This window comes from Nymphaea colorata, chromosome 9 (assembly GCF_008831285.2).
Source record: "Nymphaea colorata isolate Beijing-Zhang1983 chromosome 9, ASM883128v2, whole genome shotgun sequence".
Lineage (NCBI taxonomy): Eukaryota > Viridiplantae > Streptophyta > Magnoliopsida > Nymphaeales > Nymphaeaceae > Nymphaea > Nymphaea colorata.
The window spans coordinates 15,132,263-15,150,279 of NC_045146.1; the positions used below are offsets into that span (position 1 = coordinate 15,132,263).

General features: G+C 40.4%; 3 protein-coding genes and 1 long non-coding RNA gene across 5 annotated transcripts; 3 read left to right on the forward strand and 1 right to left on the reverse strand.

Annotated features, from left to right (window-relative positions):
- Positions 1-3,157, forward strand: LOC116260053 (probable E3 ubiquitin-protein ligase RHY1A). The gene is made up of 4 exons (XM_031638130.2): positions 1-147; positions 253-632; positions 728-840; positions 2,778-3,157. The coding sequence occupies exons 2-4, from the start codon at positions 438-440 to the stop codon at positions 3,079-3,081; spliced, it is 612 nt and encodes a 203-aa protein (XP_031493990.1). The 5' UTR covers positions 1-147; positions 253-437; the 3' UTR covers positions 3,082-3,157.
- Positions 3,158-3,974: 817 nt separating this feature from the next.
- On the reverse strand, positions 3,975-6,132 carry LOC116261040 (probable xyloglucan endotransglucosylase/hydrolase protein 10). The gene is made up of 4 exons (XM_031639630.2): positions 5,913-6,132; positions 5,064-5,164; positions 4,762-4,955; positions 3,975-4,481 (listed from the first exon to the last, which is right to left on the reverse strand). Exons 1-4 carry the CDS (start codon positions 6,097-6,099, stop codon positions 4,079-4,081), a joined length of 885 nt encoding a protein of 294 aa, XP_031495490.1. The 5' UTR covers positions 6,100-6,132; the 3' UTR covers positions 3,975-4,078.
- Positions 6,133-7,759: 1,627 nt separating this feature from the next.
- Positions 7,760-10,342, forward strand: LOC116261327 (cysteine desulfurase, mitochondrial). Of its 2 annotated transcripts, none has more exons than XM_031640036.2 (2): positions 7,760-8,013; positions 8,559-10,342. In XM_031640036.2, the coding sequence occupies exon 2, from the start codon at positions 8,621-8,623 to the stop codon at positions 9,998-10,000; it is 1,380 nt and encodes a 459-aa protein (XP_031495896.1). In that variant the 5' UTR covers positions 7,760-8,013; positions 8,559-8,620; the 3' UTR covers positions 10,001-10,342. The 2 variants fall into 2 exon arrangements, with proteins under 2 accessions (XP_031495896.1, XP_031495895.1); XM_031640035.2 differs by having other exon boundaries at positions 7,762-8,013; positions 8,596-10,342.
- A 2,206-nt stretch (positions 10,343-12,548) lies between these two features.
- LOC126410392 (uncharacterized) lies at positions 12,549-15,809 on the forward strand. Its single transcript, XR_007574312.1, has 2 exons — positions 12,549-13,317; positions 15,534-15,809. It is a non-coding gene; the product is annotated as an uncharacterized LOC126410392 (long non-coding RNA).
- The last annotated feature ends 2,208 nt before the right edge of the window (positions 15,810-18,017 follow it).

Genomic DNA, 18,017 nt, shown 5'->3' on the forward strand with positions numbered 1-18,017 from the left:
CTGGTTGAGAGGGAGGTGGGAGAAGAGGCCAGGGAGAGATGATTGGGGTATTGCCTGTAGCAGTGCAACAGGACATTTAATAATTTATATAGATTGATGAAGTTGACGCCCGTTACCAATCACCGCGCCCTTCCTTTCTCCAACCTGGTAATGAATTCCTAGAATCTTATGTTTCACGCTTTTATCCCAAAATTATATGTGTAAGACTCTTTCTGATTAACTGTTCTTTTTGTCCATTTTCGTGAACGGTAGGTGCTTGAGGAGTCACCAGTCATGCATCTGAGGTTGGGAAGTCATTTTGTGTGAACTTCACTCGACGGTGAGATGAAGGAGAGGTAAATAGTGATGAATAAGAAAGGGATGCTGAATTTTTTGCAGTCCCTCTAAGACGAAGGGCATCCTGTAGGAGAGGGAGAGAGAGAGAGAGAGGACAGGGGATGGCTGGACAGCTTCCTGGTGTAGAATGTGCAAGGAGGAGGAGACTGCATCAAGGAGGAAGCTTCCTACCAGGGATATCTGTTGATGGTTCTCAGATCGCCGTGGAGAAGAGGGGAACAAGGCACTCATCCTTCTGCTTGCACACTGGCACCAGCTACCAGCCTTCTTCTCACCAGAAGCACCGTTTCCAGCAGGTTCTTTGCCCATATTCTTCAGGCTGCCCAATTTTTATTTCATCTCCCTTTATCTTTCTGTTTCTCAAGAGAGTTGCCTTGGAAAACTTTTTCAGGATAAGGGCTTGATGAATAGAGGCGATACACTGGCACAAGTTGCAAGGGAAGCAAAAGAAAGGCTGGACGAAAGATTGAAAACTAGGGGGAACCCAGCAGGCAACATGATAAGGTTCTCTCTCTCTCTCTCTCTCTCTCTCTCTCTGTGCAATGTTTTTTCTTCTCTCTCCCTCATTGGGAGGGGAAGCTTCTCTCTCGCTCTCTCTGTGCTATCCACCTGCACACCCATGGGTTCAGGCGCCGCTTGTTTCACCCGAGTCCCGAGAAACTTTCATTTCCTTGTCCGTGTATTCTAAATGTGTGAACCATATTCTTGCGCTGCTCAAGCACTCGCTAGAAACTGATCTGATCCCACATAAGCACGGATGCACGCAGAGTTCACAGACAATCGCAGTCAGATACGTCCTCTTAATTAGATGTAGATGAGGGAGTCTTTTGGGGCGGTTCAAGTCATTATCATCGTCTTCATAACAAACAAGAAGCCTATGGAGTAGTGGCATCATCATCGTCGTCGTCGTCGTCGTCGTCACCTAAATGATATATAATGTCCATTGGTGTCCATGCTGGTTTTTTTTTTCCCTTTTCTTTTCTCGGACTCCCTCCTTGATATGACATCATTTTTAGTTCTTCTCATTTAGACAAAGGATAAAACGCGGAGCTGTCTCGACCACTGAGAAGAGTAAACTATTGAGGCAATTTTTCCTTGCAGATAGCTTTGCATCATGTAGACGATCCTGACTTCAATTGGGTTTTCTTTTTCCATCTTTGGGCTTAGTAATTCGTTTGTAAGCCCACGTGGGATGGACTCTGTTATAAATTAACCATCATGTTGGATATCTGTTATATCTCTTCGCAGTCAAATCGCGGCTTGTCTCATAGCTCTTCTGGGTACTATGAGCAAAAGATGAGTTGTGTCTCCGCTAAAGCCTTGTACCAGAGGTCTTTTGGAATCCATCTACCACAGTATGGTGAAGTTCAACAGGTTGACAAGATATCCTACACATAATCAAAATAAATGCCCTTAACTTGCCATGGCAAGTGGCTTCGTTTTCACCACTCTGTAGTCTGTACCGAATTAAAATTGGACCTTGACTGAGTTCTTGTCATCTTTTTGTTTCACTTTCTTCCACTTCCCTGATTTTTTTTACCATGAAATCGGCTTCATAAAAGGAGAGACAACCCACCGATAGTGGAAAGGTATGGCGCTCCTTAGATGAACAAAGTTATTTTGTTGTTTTCAATGCCAACATCACACGTGAAACTTGTCCTAATTGTATACACAAGGTAGGCCAGACAAGCGTCATATGGGTCCTACACATATGATATTCGAGGCTTTTTTCTAAGTTAAAGATGCTTTAAAGTTGCACATCTCTTGTTAGACGTTTGTTCTTTTATTTGCTTTTGCTTAACCAGTTTGAGCCTGTCCTTCTCATTACTGCAAATAGAGTACGTGAGTGCCGAGTTTGTTCGATCTCCTTAAATTCCCTGCCCTCCTAGGTAAAATTCTTCAACCATCCAAGGTCGCTACCACCTGTAAAAATGTACAACGGATCTGCCCAACATGAAGTACTTCTTTGGACCTAACCCTTTGAGAAATAATTCGTTCCAAAACAAGTTCTACCATATACTTGTTGATTACCCTTTCAGAACTTTCATGAATGTTCAAAAATTTGCTTTGAAAAGATTGAAAGTATCATATCTTAGCCAGCATATCCACTAATCAAAACTTTCCAGTGAGCAGGAGACAGAGAGTTGAAGATCCCACCCAACCTTTTGAAGACTCTCTTCCACTATACTTCAACTTGCGTATCGGTGACTTCTTTTTTGAAACCGCTACCAACCCAGACTCCAAGCCATTGTGCTAACCCATTTTGAGGACACTAACCAAAATTCAAAAGACTTCTCGTCTTCCAACAGTTTGAAGGGCTTAATTACTCATCGTGTAAGGTTTATCCATGCATAGGCGCTGTAGAATATATCATCATTCTAACAGACTAGATGAAATATTGTAGATCTCGATCGGCCACTAATGGATGCGTGATTATACAGGGTTGAGGATGAAGAAATCGAGTCGAGGCTACTGATAGGTCCTTTACACTTACAAGTGTTTGGTTCAAAGAACGGACGGAGCAAGAAGAAGTTCCAGTGGAGCAAGTTTGGCTGGGGGCGCCCCCGCCATGAAGAGTGTGCAGTCTGCCTGGACCATTTCGAAGCGGGCGAGCTCTTGGTGCACCTTCCCTGTGCCCACTACTTCCACTCCGCCTGTGTCATACCGTGGCTCAAGACCCAATCGATCTGCCCTTGTTGCCGAAAACAGATCCTTCTGTTTGAAAAGCCACCCATTTGGGACTAAAAACATGCTGAAACTTCTGCTAGCTAGTGAAATTACAGAAGCGATTGAGGAAGAAAGCCTAGTGTTTCATGTTGAATGCATGTGCCATTATAATAAGCTCATATCCTAGCTAGTACGGTCACAAATATCTCTCCAAAATAAAGAGACTTCTGAAAAAAAAAGGCTTATATTTTTTTCTCTAGATATCCACAGAAATCATGAACGCATTTCCAAACATAGATAAGACATGTTGCAAAGAAATATTAGAAACTATATAATTAGAGCTCTAATTACAGAAACATGTAATGTATATGTACCTAATGAATAGACTGACTGGGCGTATATATCAAGTAAATGCATTAGTTTTGAGAGGCCCCATCATAATTCGACCTGAATTTTGCATTTGACATCAGATCTCATGGGTGCACCAGCTGAGGAATGATTGAGGGCCCATATATTTCAGATCTAACTTCCCTCCTTTCATTTACTGTTGAGAGTGTAAATGAATGGGAGGATGTGAAAGTTTTCAGTGTGGTGGATCTAAGATCCAATTAAAAAAAACCACTTGCCTTAGTAGGGCCACACCAGCACCTCCATGACAGATTGAGATGCGATCCCCAACTTTAATAATTCAGCCCGTGGGCCTCAATTCTAGTAGATTCTCGTCCTGTAGTTGGTTTCCCCATCTCTGAGATGTGCCATTTCTGGCCGTCTTCCTTATGACACAGGAGGACTCATGTTGTGACATGTTCATCGAATCCGGGGACTTAAGAAACTATAATATATTTGAATATGTTCAAATTTGAAGTGAGATATTGCTAGATAGTTAAAAACAATGAAAACCTATCACTGAAAGCACTTTCAAAAAAGTATTATGAACTGTTCATACATTATAAATCAATACTGTTGGAAACACTATATATACGTATAAAGGGAAATGGTATTGGATACATTAAACTAAAAGTTATAAACGCCTCAAACCAAATCCGGACAACTTGCAACCTTTGACAAACAGGAATTAGAACTTTGGAAAGGTGCACTCTTTGGGCATGTTGTTTTTGAATCTTTGTTTGTCAGCACAGTAGTCGTAGATGAGATGGTATTTCCTTGCCCACCTCAGCAAGCGACTCTGCCTAGGTGTCAGCGTCCTATACGCAGGCTTGTTCCACCAATTACTTGTGCTTGCACCCCTGCAAAACCTTGGGTTGCCTCTCCAAACGCAGGCGTCTATCTTATAGTTCCTGAAGGATGCAATGAAGGGGCCCTTGGTCCAGTCCACCTTGTCTTGGCCGCCGCGTGTCGCCCAACTGTCGCCGTTCCATAGGCTGGCCTTGAGCCCCATTGGCTGCCACCTTGGGTAGGGAACGCCCTTGTCTGCATGGTTTCTATACACTCTGATGGGCACCCAGTCCACCATAAACCTGAAATGGGGAAAAAAGTTTAAGCATCAACAGTTGTTTCCTGCCCCAAAACCAATTGGTGATGTCATCGGATGGATAAACAATTTCATGGATGTGATTCACACACATCTATGATCTAATAATAGAACATTTTCAATAGCAAATGTTTCACATCTTTAAATCAAGGCCATCAAATTTCAATAACAACTTTTCTTCACAAAAAAGTTCGAACCAACTCTTCTATATTATGAACTGAAAACTTCGAAAACCAGAGTCCAATGGTGAAGGTGAACCGACTCACACAATTTGATGAAGATTCCAGAGGACAGAGTATGTATGAAAATCTGCTGTTGGATCAAACCACAGGTACATCCTCTCCTCCCTGTTACCAAATCCATCGGCATAAACATTCGTTTGAAGGATGTAGGGCTGCCCACTCACATTGCCCAAGAATTCAAAATCGAGCTCATCCCTGTTAGGCTGAGCAGATGTCAACTGCAATGCAATCAAGATCAATTAGCATTACCGCCGCAAAGCAGATCATCCAATTGAAATAATAGGCCCCGGATCAAATCAAGGGGATCTAGGATTGAAAGCTCTAACATAATACGCGACGACGGTGCCGGCAGAATGTCCGGGAATCAATTTTATCTGCATGTCAATCTGCCCGAACAAGAACATGGCGTTTGATGCAAACGCTGAGCCTGTAGTTGAACACATTTGGCATTTCATCAGTTGTTTGCTTGAATCCAAATTCTCAAACTGCAGAATTGATTTCAATGCATATACATAACTTGAAGTTTGCTCCATGTCCACTAATGCGGATAAAAAATAATATGGAGCAAAAGAAATACTCTCACTAAGTTATAAACAGGCTAGGGTATCTATGCGACAGCCAACTCCTTGATTGAGGACAGAGCTCTAAGCTCGAGCCATGCATAGAGCCAACAAGGGATACGGTGACAAGGATAAATTCATTCTGATTCAATGTAGACCCTACTACCGAGTCTAGTTAAGATTGGTCATCCTCAAAATAACCAAATAATAGCCACCAGCTTTGTTCTCAACAATGACTTGAGCATTTTCTTTGGACTTTTTAGTTCATAACACAGTTTAAGATTTAGTTGACAACGTTAGCATCTCCTTGTCGCATAAATTAGAAGAAAAAAATGTATAAAAGAATCCAAAAGTAGTGAGGTAATTAATGTATAATCTAAAACATGTTAAAAGCAAATATTAGAGATTCTGGCCGACATGTCAATGATAATATCTCAATGGTTCACCACATTACGTTCTCTGCGGATATTTTTGACGATATAAACCATCACATTTTGTTCCATGTATAATACTGAGTCTATGAAATATCTGGTACAAATATTTTTCAAAGTGTGAAATATATAATACTGAGTCTATGAACTGTGACGATGACTGAAACCTTGTTCAGGTACGTACCAGATTGCTGGTCGAGTCTTAAGCTTCTTTCGCGTCCATCAGTAGAGGTATTCAAATGATCAGGAGCCCATGTGATGTAGAAGTCCTTATTAAAGTCACCAACAGAGACAACAGAAGCCAATGTGCGAAGAATCAAGTTGATGAAGAAGAAGAGGTAGACAGCAAAGCTTATGCAACTCCCAGACATGGTTCTGCTTCCCTAGGACCAGATTTCCCTGCGTTGAACATTCATACCTCCTCCATGGCATATCAGCAGGAGATGAACAGGCCATTATTCTAAAAGGAAGAGTAGGAAGGAAGGAAAGAAGGCTTGTTGGCACAAACTAACATAGCTTGAGGGCGGAAAGGAAGTGATCTCATCTGATGGAACATTAAAAGTTACCACCTTATTCTGCCTTTTCCTTTGCTTTTGGGGGATACCAAGCTCACCGACATCTCCCAAGGGAGAAGAAAAGACTATCCTCCTCATACAGGAACCAAAGTTTGGAGACAATTGATCGACCGACTATCAACAGAATTCTAGTTTACTGTTCATCAAAAAGAAATAAAAATTCACTTCAGAATCTTAACTAAAAAAATGTATTCGATATTATCTACGGGCCGGGGCTCGCTATATGTTTTTATCCAAACCCATTTGAGAATCTCTATTGTTACAGTATACAAGCAACAGCTTAGAGAGTAGGAAGTGGATTTAGACTTCAGCGTGGTTCGGGTTCTCCAATCCAAGATCCACCATCAGAGTGAATCGGATCTGGCCACACATAAACCAAAATCTGATCCAAACCATTGGTGAGCTCGACCATTGAAACTTTCCCCGAGAATTTCGGGAAGAAAAAAATATAATACATATATTTATCATTAAATGTACTCCCTGCATGACCTGCGCGCGCGACCACAATGGGACATAGAAATCCAGCCTCATTGTCACACATTTTACGATATTCGTGTTGGCACCAGAATCTTATTTTAATTTGAAAATAACTCTGTCAATTGAAAAATCGGAGAGGCGATTAAAAATAACCAACGTGATGCCAATGGCACAGCTCTCTTTTCTGGAGGAAAAAAAAGTTTATTGCATATTTCACCAATCATTTTTCTTTCATGTCTTACAAAGTTTGCGCTATTCAAATTTTCTTTTTCTTTTTCAAGCCTGGTTCGAAAATAATTACAATTATTCGATAAGGTGACCTCAGATAAAAATTCACTCTAATGCTAGTGTCAAAAGGTAGTAAGTGACTTTAAGAAGCCCCATGAATTACCACCTTTGGCAGGAAGGAAATTCATTGGAATGTCTAATTCTCTTTTCTTTTAAACAGCCTTTTTTGAAACTTTAAGTGTAGTTTGAGAGTGAAGATCAAGGTAAAGCTTGTTTCTAGAGTGTGCCATGAAACTTTGGTTTGAGGAAAATTCGGTTTTTGATAAAATCTGATTTTATAAAGGAAGTGAAAAGCCTACCAATTATTCAACAACTGGTTTGGATGTGTCGTCGAAACCAAAAAAAGAACAAGTTTCTGAAACTCATTAAAAACTTTGGTTTTTATAAAAATGGATTAAATGTGACCATATAAGGATCAGAATTTCCATGAACAAAGATCAATTGGTTTCAGTTTTGATTGTCATGTTTCGCCAGACAGACACATTCCAATTACGAACATAGCCAGGTACTTTGTTCATCCTATTAAAATATCTCCTTTGACGCGGCAGGCAAGTGTGTCGAGCTGGTTTTATGAACTCATGCCGGGCGTCACCCCCAAAGCAGAAAACGACAGCAAGAAAACCCTCGACCTCTGGTTCTGTCCTCAGTCCTTACCCGCCGCCTTAGTCATCTTCGTTCCCCCTCCCTTCCTTTCTCCTCCTCCTTCTTCCCCCCTCCCTCCCCTCTGCTTGTTTCTTTCCCGCTCTCCTTCTCTCCGTCTCCCCGCGCTCGAGATCTCCATCCCTTTCCGCGAGATCTCCCTCCCCCCTCCCCGCTGCACCTCTGGACGCTGCGGATAACGCTGTCTCCTGCCGGCGAGACTTCCTCCCATCGACGACTCTCCTCATCCCTGCCCCTCGTCTTCAGCCCGGCGTCGTCTTCAGCGCTCGCCTAGTCGGAAACCGGGTATGTCGGCTTCTCTCACTGCCTATGCCCTCATCCCGATCGTCGGAGAAAGAGGCTCTCCCTCGCACACGGTCTCTGTGTGACAGAATGGGACTGCCGGAACAGCCTCCTTTCTTTTCGTTCAGCCCCCTTTTTGTCCGCTGGTGCATCGGTCGTCCGACGCACACAGGGGCGTCTCCGGCAGCCTCTCTGTCATTTTTTTCTCAACCCGTCTTTGTTGTGTATCAAAATTGTCGTTGTGTTTGTGCAGAACATTTCCCAGTCCAACTGATTTCAAATTTGCAATGACTGTTTGGAGTGTTTGTGTATCACAGTCCAAATAATTCCAATGACTAGCACTCTGAGGTCTCCTTGTGTGCGTCTGTGTCTGTATTCTATTTTTTTTCTGGCCATGATATCCAACTTCTTGCTACTCCTGTTGTTATTTTGTCAGTTCTTGAATTGAAAGAAGAGGTGAACCACACTGTACTCAACAGCTCAATTAATACTCCATTAGAACCTGTATCTGCAAGTCATTTGATATTTGGATTGTATGCTTTTCTTAGGCAAATGTTTCAATGAGAGTTGCTTTTCTGTCTCCAGCCAGTCATCGCTGGCATACAACAGGATGAAGCGGAGTGTCCTTGCCACTGCCTTACGATTGGGTGGACGATCCCTCCGGCCGATGTCCACTGCGACGGCCGCTGTGGAGAGGGCTGACCTGCCGCTCACTTTCTCCTCTGGCGGTGATGCCGGGGATGAAGGCAGCAACATCTCGATGAAGGGTGTGCGGATTGCTGGCAGGCCGCTGTACCTGGACATGCAAGCGACGTCGCCGGTGGACCCGCGAGTGCTGGATGCCATGCTTCCCTTCTTCACTGCTCGCTTCGGCAATCCCCACTCTCGGACTCACCTCTATGGATGGGAGTCCGATCAGGCAGTGGAGCGTGCGAGGGAGCAAGTGGCGGCTCTTGTGGGTGCCAATCCCAAGGAGATATTCTTCACTTCCGGTGCCACCGAGTCGAACAACATCTCCGTTAAGGGGGTCATGCACTTCTACCGCGAGAAGAAGAGACATGTGGTCACCACCCAGACGGAGCACAAGTGTGTCCTTGACTCTTGCCGTCACCTTCAACAAGAAGGCTTTGAAGTAACCTACCTCCCCGTCGGAACCGATGGCCTCGTGGACCTCGACCGCCTCCGTGACGCCATCCGTCCCGACACCGGTCTTGTATCTATCATGGCTGTCAACAATGAGATCGGCGTCGTACAGCCGATCGCTGAGATCGGCCAGATATGCCGTGAGAAGGGCATCCCTTTCCACACTGACGCCGCGCAGGCACTTGGGAAGATACCCATCGACGTTGAGAAGATGAACATTTCTCTCATGTCACTCAGCGGTCACAAGATCTATGGTCCCAAGGGGGTTGGTGCTCTGTATCTCCGGCGGCGCCCAAGAGTGCGTGTAGAGCCACAGATGAATGGCGGTGGGCAGGAGCGTGGCATCAGGAGTGGCACAGTCCCCACCCCGCTGGTCGTGGGGTTTGGGGAGGCCTGTGAGATCGCTGCAAACGAGATGGCATATGACTCAAGGAGGGTTGAGGCGTTGCAGAAGCGTCTGCTTGATGGTATCAGGGCAAGGCTTGATGGAGTGGTGGTGAATGGTAGCATGGACCATCGGTACGCTGGGAACTTGAACTTGTCATTCGCCTATGTGGAAGGCGAAAGCCTGCTTATGGGGTTGAAGGAGGTGGCCGTCTCAAGTGGGAGTGCTTGTACCAGCGCAAGCCTGGAGCCTTCCTATGTTTTGCGCGCACTCGGAGTTGAGGAGGACATGGCTCACACGTCAATCAGGTTTGGGATTGGGAGGTTCACTACTGAGGCAGAGATCGACCGGGCAATTGAGCTAACAGTGAAGCAGGTTGAGAAACTGAGGGAGATGAGCCCTCTGTATGAGATGGTCAAAGAAGGAATCGACCTGAAGAGCATCCAATGGGCACAACATTGAGCTGACATCTAGAATTGGTGGGAGTTTGCTTACATAATGAAAGGGTAAAATTATGGCAGAGAGAACAATTGGATCGATCTAGCTTGTGGTAGGGATTCCCATGATTGGCAGTTAAAAGAAACATGAATTGGTTGACAGACACAACTTGAGCTATGCTTGTAAGTCTTTATTTTGTGATCAAGACGGAGGGATTTCTACTACCTTCTTGGAGCTTCATTTGTAATACCTTTTTTTGTGTCTTGGCCCTTTAGAACTAATAAGAGAGAAAGGAAGAGAAGGAAGACAGTTTCCACTTTGTACTTATTGTGCCTTGGTCCTCCTTATAATTGTTTTACTTGAACATTTTGTTTGTATATACATGTTACTGCTAGTTGGATAATTTGGGGCTTTTGGCTTTTGTTGGTATCCCAGCTTATGCAATTAATATACTCTAGCCGGACACATTAGGGTGGTACTGTCAATATATTCTGCTTCTCCTTTCCCTTATTTTCTTTCTTTGCCTTTCTTGGTGCACTCTGTGATTGTGTTTGGTCTCATCGATACGTGCTTACTTTGTCGATGAGTTGTTGATAACTGATCCTGACCTTTTTGAGCATTAAATTTTAGCCTAATTCTTTGGTCATCATGGCCCAGTCTTGGGTTGTTGAAAGATGTTATTTTATCTTCTAACTGTAAAATTTTGTTTTTCCATCATTCAAGAGAAAGTTATGGATGTTAGTTTTACTGGCATTTTGTCTGATGCTATGCGGTTAGGTTACGGTACATAGTAACAGTATCAGGTACTCTTTAGACCTCCTCAGATGAGAAGAGGTTGGAAAATCTAATGGAAACTAAGTTTCATGTTCTTGTATTAGTTTGCCTATGAACTCATTGTCATTTGGTTTAAGAGTCACAATTGTGCAAACCTTAATGTCATGGTGTGCCAGCGAAATATATATCATATTTGCTTATGTTATCATTGTACAACTATAGATGGCTGTGAGATGCAAGATCTCTCTGTGGGTGCTTGAGATACGGACTTAGCAAGCACAGTTATCATTGCTTGTTTGGTGTCTCTTTCTTTAGTCAAACCTATTCTCTACAACCTGAGCAGATGCAAGATTGTGGGATTGTGGTGTTCGTTTGCTGTCTGTCCTTCCATTTTCTGTTGATAAGAATGTTGATGGTTTACTTTTCAACTAAATGTTTGGTGGATGCAGTGTGGAGAAATAGTTATATCTTTAGTTAGGATCTTAGTTAGACAGGTAGAAATTAAAATGGACATGGACCAGAAATGCTGTTTGTGCTGATAAAGAAAGCAGGGAAAAAGGAACCGATGGGCAGGCAACTTAAGGTTGCACTGTTTGCCACTTCTGCTACAAGTCGTTTTAGTTTATGTACCTTAGATACCAGGAAATTTGCTTCCTTTTTTAGGATTCGCTTCCATGTTTTCTGGCTTCATGCTGCTTCCCAAGTCACACCTTGGATCTCAGACCTAGCTGATCTAAGAACCCTTTTATGTGGGACCCACATTGTAAACAAACACCGGATTTTTACCACTATGTGAAAAAAGGGATTTGAGATCCTCAGATTTGAGGTTTGATGGGAGAGGGTCTGACCTAAAATCCATGGATCTGAGATTCTCAATTATCAAAAATCACCTTGGATCTGAAATCCGCATCTATCAAATGCCCCATTAAATGTTTTCAAGATGTTTACCTCCATTTCTGCTACTTGTGTCACTTCCTACATCCTTTTCATTTATTGGTGACAATTATCTAGTTCTTAATGTGTACGCAGTACATACTGTATGTGCTACTGCTTGTATACAAGTTGTGGTCATTGAAAAGGTCACGTTTTACTCTTAAATCTTGATCATGTGTTTTATAGTTAGCTATTTTACTTAGGATCGTTATGATCCTTTGTAATCTGAGGATGCACACATAAACAAGCAATGATACTAATGAATGTAAACTTGAGACTTGAGAGTGATCATATTTCAGATGTAAAATGGACTTGTAATGTATCCTTACTAGGTGAGATGACTATAAACTTGCAGTAAAATTGAGATAACTACTGCTCACTTCAAATGCAATATAACCTTCAACTGCACATTGTTTCACAAAAATCGTGATGTTTGCTAGATGAACTTGGGAACTGAAAAGGATTAGGGGAAAGTCTAAATTGTATAAGATTCTGACTTGTTTATACACGGCATAGCTTGGGATAAACAATGATTTGCAACCATGCCATATTGATAGACGGATTTAAGCCCTCAAACATTGTATGGTTTACATGGACTCATAAAGCAGCATAATGTTCTTTAGATTGACTTTGAATACTGAAATGGTGAATGCAATTATTCCTTGGATGCAAACTCATTGACAGAGGATAGTAATGTAAAAGCAGCATGAATTAGAACTGGCAAGCTAAATCTGGCCAAAATGCTTCAGAAGCATATCTTTATTGCTCAGGAAACAAGGGAAGATACGTCATGAGTTTCTGGCCCTGGACAAATTGTTGCCAATAAATGAAAATAGATTCACTTGACCAGGTCAACACAGCCAGATTTTGGTTCAACCTTTATATTTAGCTTTTGAATACTCCTGAGCTTGTGTTATGTTCAACGATTTAACAGAAATTTGTACCAATGACCTCATCAACATTTAATGCCAGCATTGTTTCCCTCAAAAAATAATAATTATGTCCATTGCATGTTATGCCAGTTCATCTGCAGAGTACTTCCATCTTTGCAAATCAGTGCTCCTGCATTCATCATTTTATTGTCCATTTTGCATTTCATTTGGTCTGTTGAAATTCAAACTCAGCAGGCCTCTGCTGCTTTGTGAAGGAGTAAGATTACTAATCTTTATGGGCATTTGTGTGTGTGTCTATAACTCTCTCTCTCTATATATATATATACGTGTGTGTGTGTGTGTGTGTGTGCATTTTTTTCCTGTAAAAATGATTGAATTGGACACATTTCTCTTGGTCTGTTAAAGTTCAACTCAGCCAGGCCTCTGCTGCTCGGTAGGGCTAAGATTTATCAATCTCAAGTCTGGTCCTACTGATGGTTAGTGAATTCAAATGTGGGAGAGTAGTTTGTTCATTAGGGAATGCCCCTGCATACTTTCATGGCATGCCTTGCTGTTTTCAGTAGAACATTCTCATCTTCAATGTCTTTTTCCTACATGAGGAAACTACAATATCTAGGAATTTTGATTGTCTGCAGGTATTACACTCTTTTGTAGTTGCAGAGAGGGGTTCAATACCATGAAAGTACATATGTCTGCTGCCTTGATCTATTAAACTTTTATGCATGTCCCATCAAATTCCAGGTAAAGTTGTGATAATTTTCTGCCATCATGGTTCTCTTTAATTCTTGTGCTTCCTGGTGCACTGATATCTATTCTTGTATTTTATGGTGCAAGGACATGTATTCTTGCAAAAAAAATACTTGTCTATCATAAGAGGCAAAATACAAATAACAAACACTATGGGAAGTTGAAAAGATATTTCTTCAACCATGTTCCATTGACAGTACTAATATCTGTGTTTAGCTTGTTAACTGAGCTGAAAACACAGAACCTGCTCTTCATTGCTTTAGTGAAAACAGTAATTGGTTTCCTACAGATTTGATATTAGTTTGCTATCTTATTTAGTTATAACTTTTTGGCTATCTCATTTAGTTATAACCTTTTGTAACTATTACTCCGATTCTTGTGCTATCATTGATATGTTTCATGTGAAACATTTAATGGTTAATTATATACTGGAAATATTTGGCTGCTCTTAATATACTTGTTCCACATAATGCTACTAACCTTTTCTCATTATACTAGAAGGGCAACCAAGTTTCTCTTCTAGGACCGATTTCAGATGGTGAACCATAAATTATAAAAAAATGCTTGTGCTTTTTTCATTTTTTATTCTCATTTTGAGTTTATGAGCCTCCTTGTTTCAATGAATCTAGAATTTTCTTTATGTTGGATCTTCTTTATTTCATTATGGATCGAGTAGCCAAGTACTTATAAATGTTCTTCTCTATAGAATTGGCATATTCTTTAGTCATTTCTTTTGCTGTTTAGAAACATGTGGAGTTGGGCTTTGAAAATGAGATCTGTTTCATTTCTGTTTTAGGATGGGAAAACTGAAGCAGAAGTTAAGCTTACATGTATTTTTAGCTTAGGAGCTTTAGAACCTGGCGAGTATAGAAAATATGGTACTACAATTGCACTAGTTGATCAACATTTCTTTGTTGCTTGTATGGATATGGCTGGTGATTGTAAACCTGGTGAGACTTTCAATCAGGCAGGTTTGGTTTAGCTGTATTTTTCATTGCCCAGATACCTCCTTTTGTCTAGTCTGTGCATTGGAAAGATGATATTTATCTAACCATTTTGGTCTGACATTCATCCCTTCATTGGTAGGTCTCATGGTTGAGTTGTTAACCTGTCAAAAATTAGTACTACTGGTTATATATATATATATATATATATATATCAGTTCCATTTTAGGGATGGTTTTTAGGTCTCTTCGTCTCCTTAGAATCCATCAATCGTAGGGTAGTGTAGGCAAAAAAAGTTAAAAAAAAAAAATAAAAAGAATGAAAAAGGGTTTTTCTTTTTTCTTTTTCTTTTTTTTTTTTTGCGGCCGCTGGGCGTGTTGTTGTGGGGGAGGAGAGAGAAAGTTGGTGAGAGTGAGAGACGAGAGTGGGAGTGAAAAAGCAAGTCCCAAAATATATACAACTTGCAATGTTGTAAGGTTCATTTTTGACTTGGACCGACTAGTTCTCTGGTTTTTTAGGGTTTTGAATGGTCTGTGCCTGGCTACGAATTTGACAACTTAGGGTTAGTAAACGGGAGAGACAAAATAAGGAGATGTGCATGATCCATTTTTCTTTTCAGGACAATCCCGAACCTGGCTGAATAATGCTGTTTTTAGCAGTACTGGCAAATTTATGTTCTTGAGAAACAAGTAGTTTTGGAAAAGCGGTGACACCTAAGCTAATGAATGTTTAATCATTAGAAACCAATGAAAAGAGGTATTTTGCAAGTAAAAGCTTCTGAAAGTTAAAAGTTCAGCATCTGCTCCAGAGTGACACATGTTGTGGCCACAGTTTTGCATTTATTACATCATCCTGTATTAGCTTTTTATATGCATGTTATGGCTAAGAAGTGTATAACCATCATTAAAATACAAAAGTGTAACAGTTCTAAACTGGATATCATATGCCTTTCGTGCTTTCATGTATTATCCTAAGGGCATCTGCAGACGTCTTCCTGCTACTATTGCCTATCCATGCGTAATCAGTTAATCCTTAGGCCAGCAAGGGTAGCAGGTTCCTCTTTTAATGTAGTCAAAAGCATTCAATAGTACTATGCATCTCTAGGCAGTATCAAAAAAAATGAAAAGGGAAAATTTATCATCAGATGTTATGATCATTACATGTATGTATTTCTTAAGAAAAAGCATGACATTTGACCATTCATTTGCATTGGAGAAATGCATTAGTGCAGATAATATGACTCATGCTCCTATGCTGTCCTTTTAGGTTGTGGAACTCAATGGCAAGGTCGAAGAGCCTGGGAAGGAAAATATACACAACAATGCATTCTATGCAAAAGAAAAGCTGCTTCAATCTGAATTGCAAGCAATGTCTGACTGTAGTCCTTTGGCTGCTTGGCACTGGATTGTAAGATTTGCTTGTTAATTGCACTACTTATTTATTTGTCACTAAATTTGAACTTTTCCTTCCCTTGGAAAACAATTAAGCAGTTATACTTGTTTGTGTGTTACAAATGAAATCCTGTTCTCGTCTTTTGATGTTTATCACTTGTCTTTATGTATCTAAAAAAAATAAGCGTGTCCATATCATTTGTGGGCTTTATCATTTATTTCTACTTCCTTTGCTTTCTGGGTCAAAGTATTTTTATGGGAGACAGAGAGGTAATAGGCGGAAACTTGTGAAATTTTCTTTGATAAACAAAAGGTACTCAGTTTAGCTAGATATTTTTCTTGTCCTGTAATGTAAAGCAACATGGGAAAAAATGCAGAAGTTTCTGAACGTAGCATTTTGAAGGGGTCTTAAAGCAGGATTAGCACTGGAGAGAATTATAGTAGTAGCTCTGGAATAAAATTTGTAGTGATACTGGTCACCTCATAAGAACATCCTCTCAGAATTGTACTTTGAAAGGAGTTTATTAGTTTTGAAGAAATTTTATCATCCTCTTTGTCTCCAAAACATGAGGAACTTAACCACCATTGTTTAGAATTTTGCAGTTTGTTCTAAACTTCTAATATTAGTATTTTACTGTGCACAAGATATCATGCAATGATTGCTGTGCTTTAGCATTTTAAACTGGCTAGCTCCTGATAATTATGAACTATGGTTCTTGCATGCAAATGGATATTCTAAGAGAGATGAGGTTGAAAATCTAGTGCTTTTCCCATTTTCCTGTTGAAAGAACAGGTTAATGAAATATGACGACATAGTATTGGCTCGTAGTACATGTTAGACCATGATTGTCTTGTGCCCCAACAGTTTTGTATTGAACATCAGTACAATTCAGCATAATTTATAGTGCTTCTCAAACAAGCAGTACAACTTTGAATTGAATAAAATGGTTGATAAAGAGAACAAATAGTTCCTGGTGTCCTTGTGTGTTTTTTGCGATTTTACTGAACCATATTTGGTCATTCATGCTTGGGCAACTGAGCTGCTCTTATTCTTTTGGCATCATTGAACATGACAACTGGAATTTATTGTCATTCTATTCCAAATCCTTTTAGAAGATGGCGAGCAGGCTGAAGCAAAATGTGATTGGCAGATACATATTGCCTGTGTAACAAATGGAGGAGGCGTTCTATTATACAACTAATTTTTTTTTTTAAATTTTTTTCCTCATAATTCAGTTGAAGAATGATCTTGTTAGGCTTCAAAATTAGGGGCTTCTCAGCTTGAATGCTGTGACTGCTGGTAAATAAAACTTATGAATGCGTATTTTCATTTTGTATGTTGACAGTCAAATTCTAGTAGTTGTGCAGATGACAATTGCATTCACCTCTTTGTTTACTAGCTTTGTTATTGACATCGTAGATGAAGAGCTGGGATTAATCCCTTTATACTTTCACTAATGATAGATTGATAGTGTTCATCAATGCTGCCTATGGTGATCTTTTCGGTTCCGTTTTTGTAGTTGAGCAAGTAGGTCAAGATCAGCTTCCTGCTTAAAATTTTTGAAATCCATGCATTGTTTAAATATTCTATGCCAGCTGATTTCTGGATTTTCACTGATCGTCGGTTATGCATATTGTTCCCCTTGATGTCTTGCCTAGCAATTGGAGTACATTTATTTTCACATCCAGATGTTTGTAATCTTAATGAACTAATGCTGCCAAGCCAAGGGTCTTAGATTTTTGTAATATCAGATTACTGTGTCATCTAACGAAAAACTTATGCACAGAAAAGCAAGAAAGAAGGAGAAGAAAAGTGCCAAAAGATAGGGTCCATGCCAAAATCTTGTTCATCAAAAACATTTCTGGAGGCTTTTACACGTTTTGAAGTGGGATCATAACACCGGTATCATTGATATTAGTCTACGTATCCTATAAATATACGCCTTGTCCCCTTGTCTTTAAACTTATTTGTTAAAGATGAATAACTATGCACATAATATATCCAAAAAACATGCATTTCATTATAGCATTGTTGTTGATCAAATAAAATATAATAGGAAGATTTTTCGTTGAAGATGGACATAGGGAGACAATTTGTAATGTAGACCGATGTATGAAAAGCCTCCGTCCAAAGGCTAATGGGCACATTATTGTCATGGAACATGCTTATAGCACTTTCTATTATATGGTGATTTTTTTCTTTTTGCAACTTTATTTTGTTGTGGGGTATATGGGTAAGAAATCTATCGTTTTATGCCATTATCTTGAAGATTGCTGAAAATTTTGTTTTAACTATAGAATGAGAATTTTGAAATATTTGAAATATTTCATGTTTATATTTCATGAAATATATTCAAGT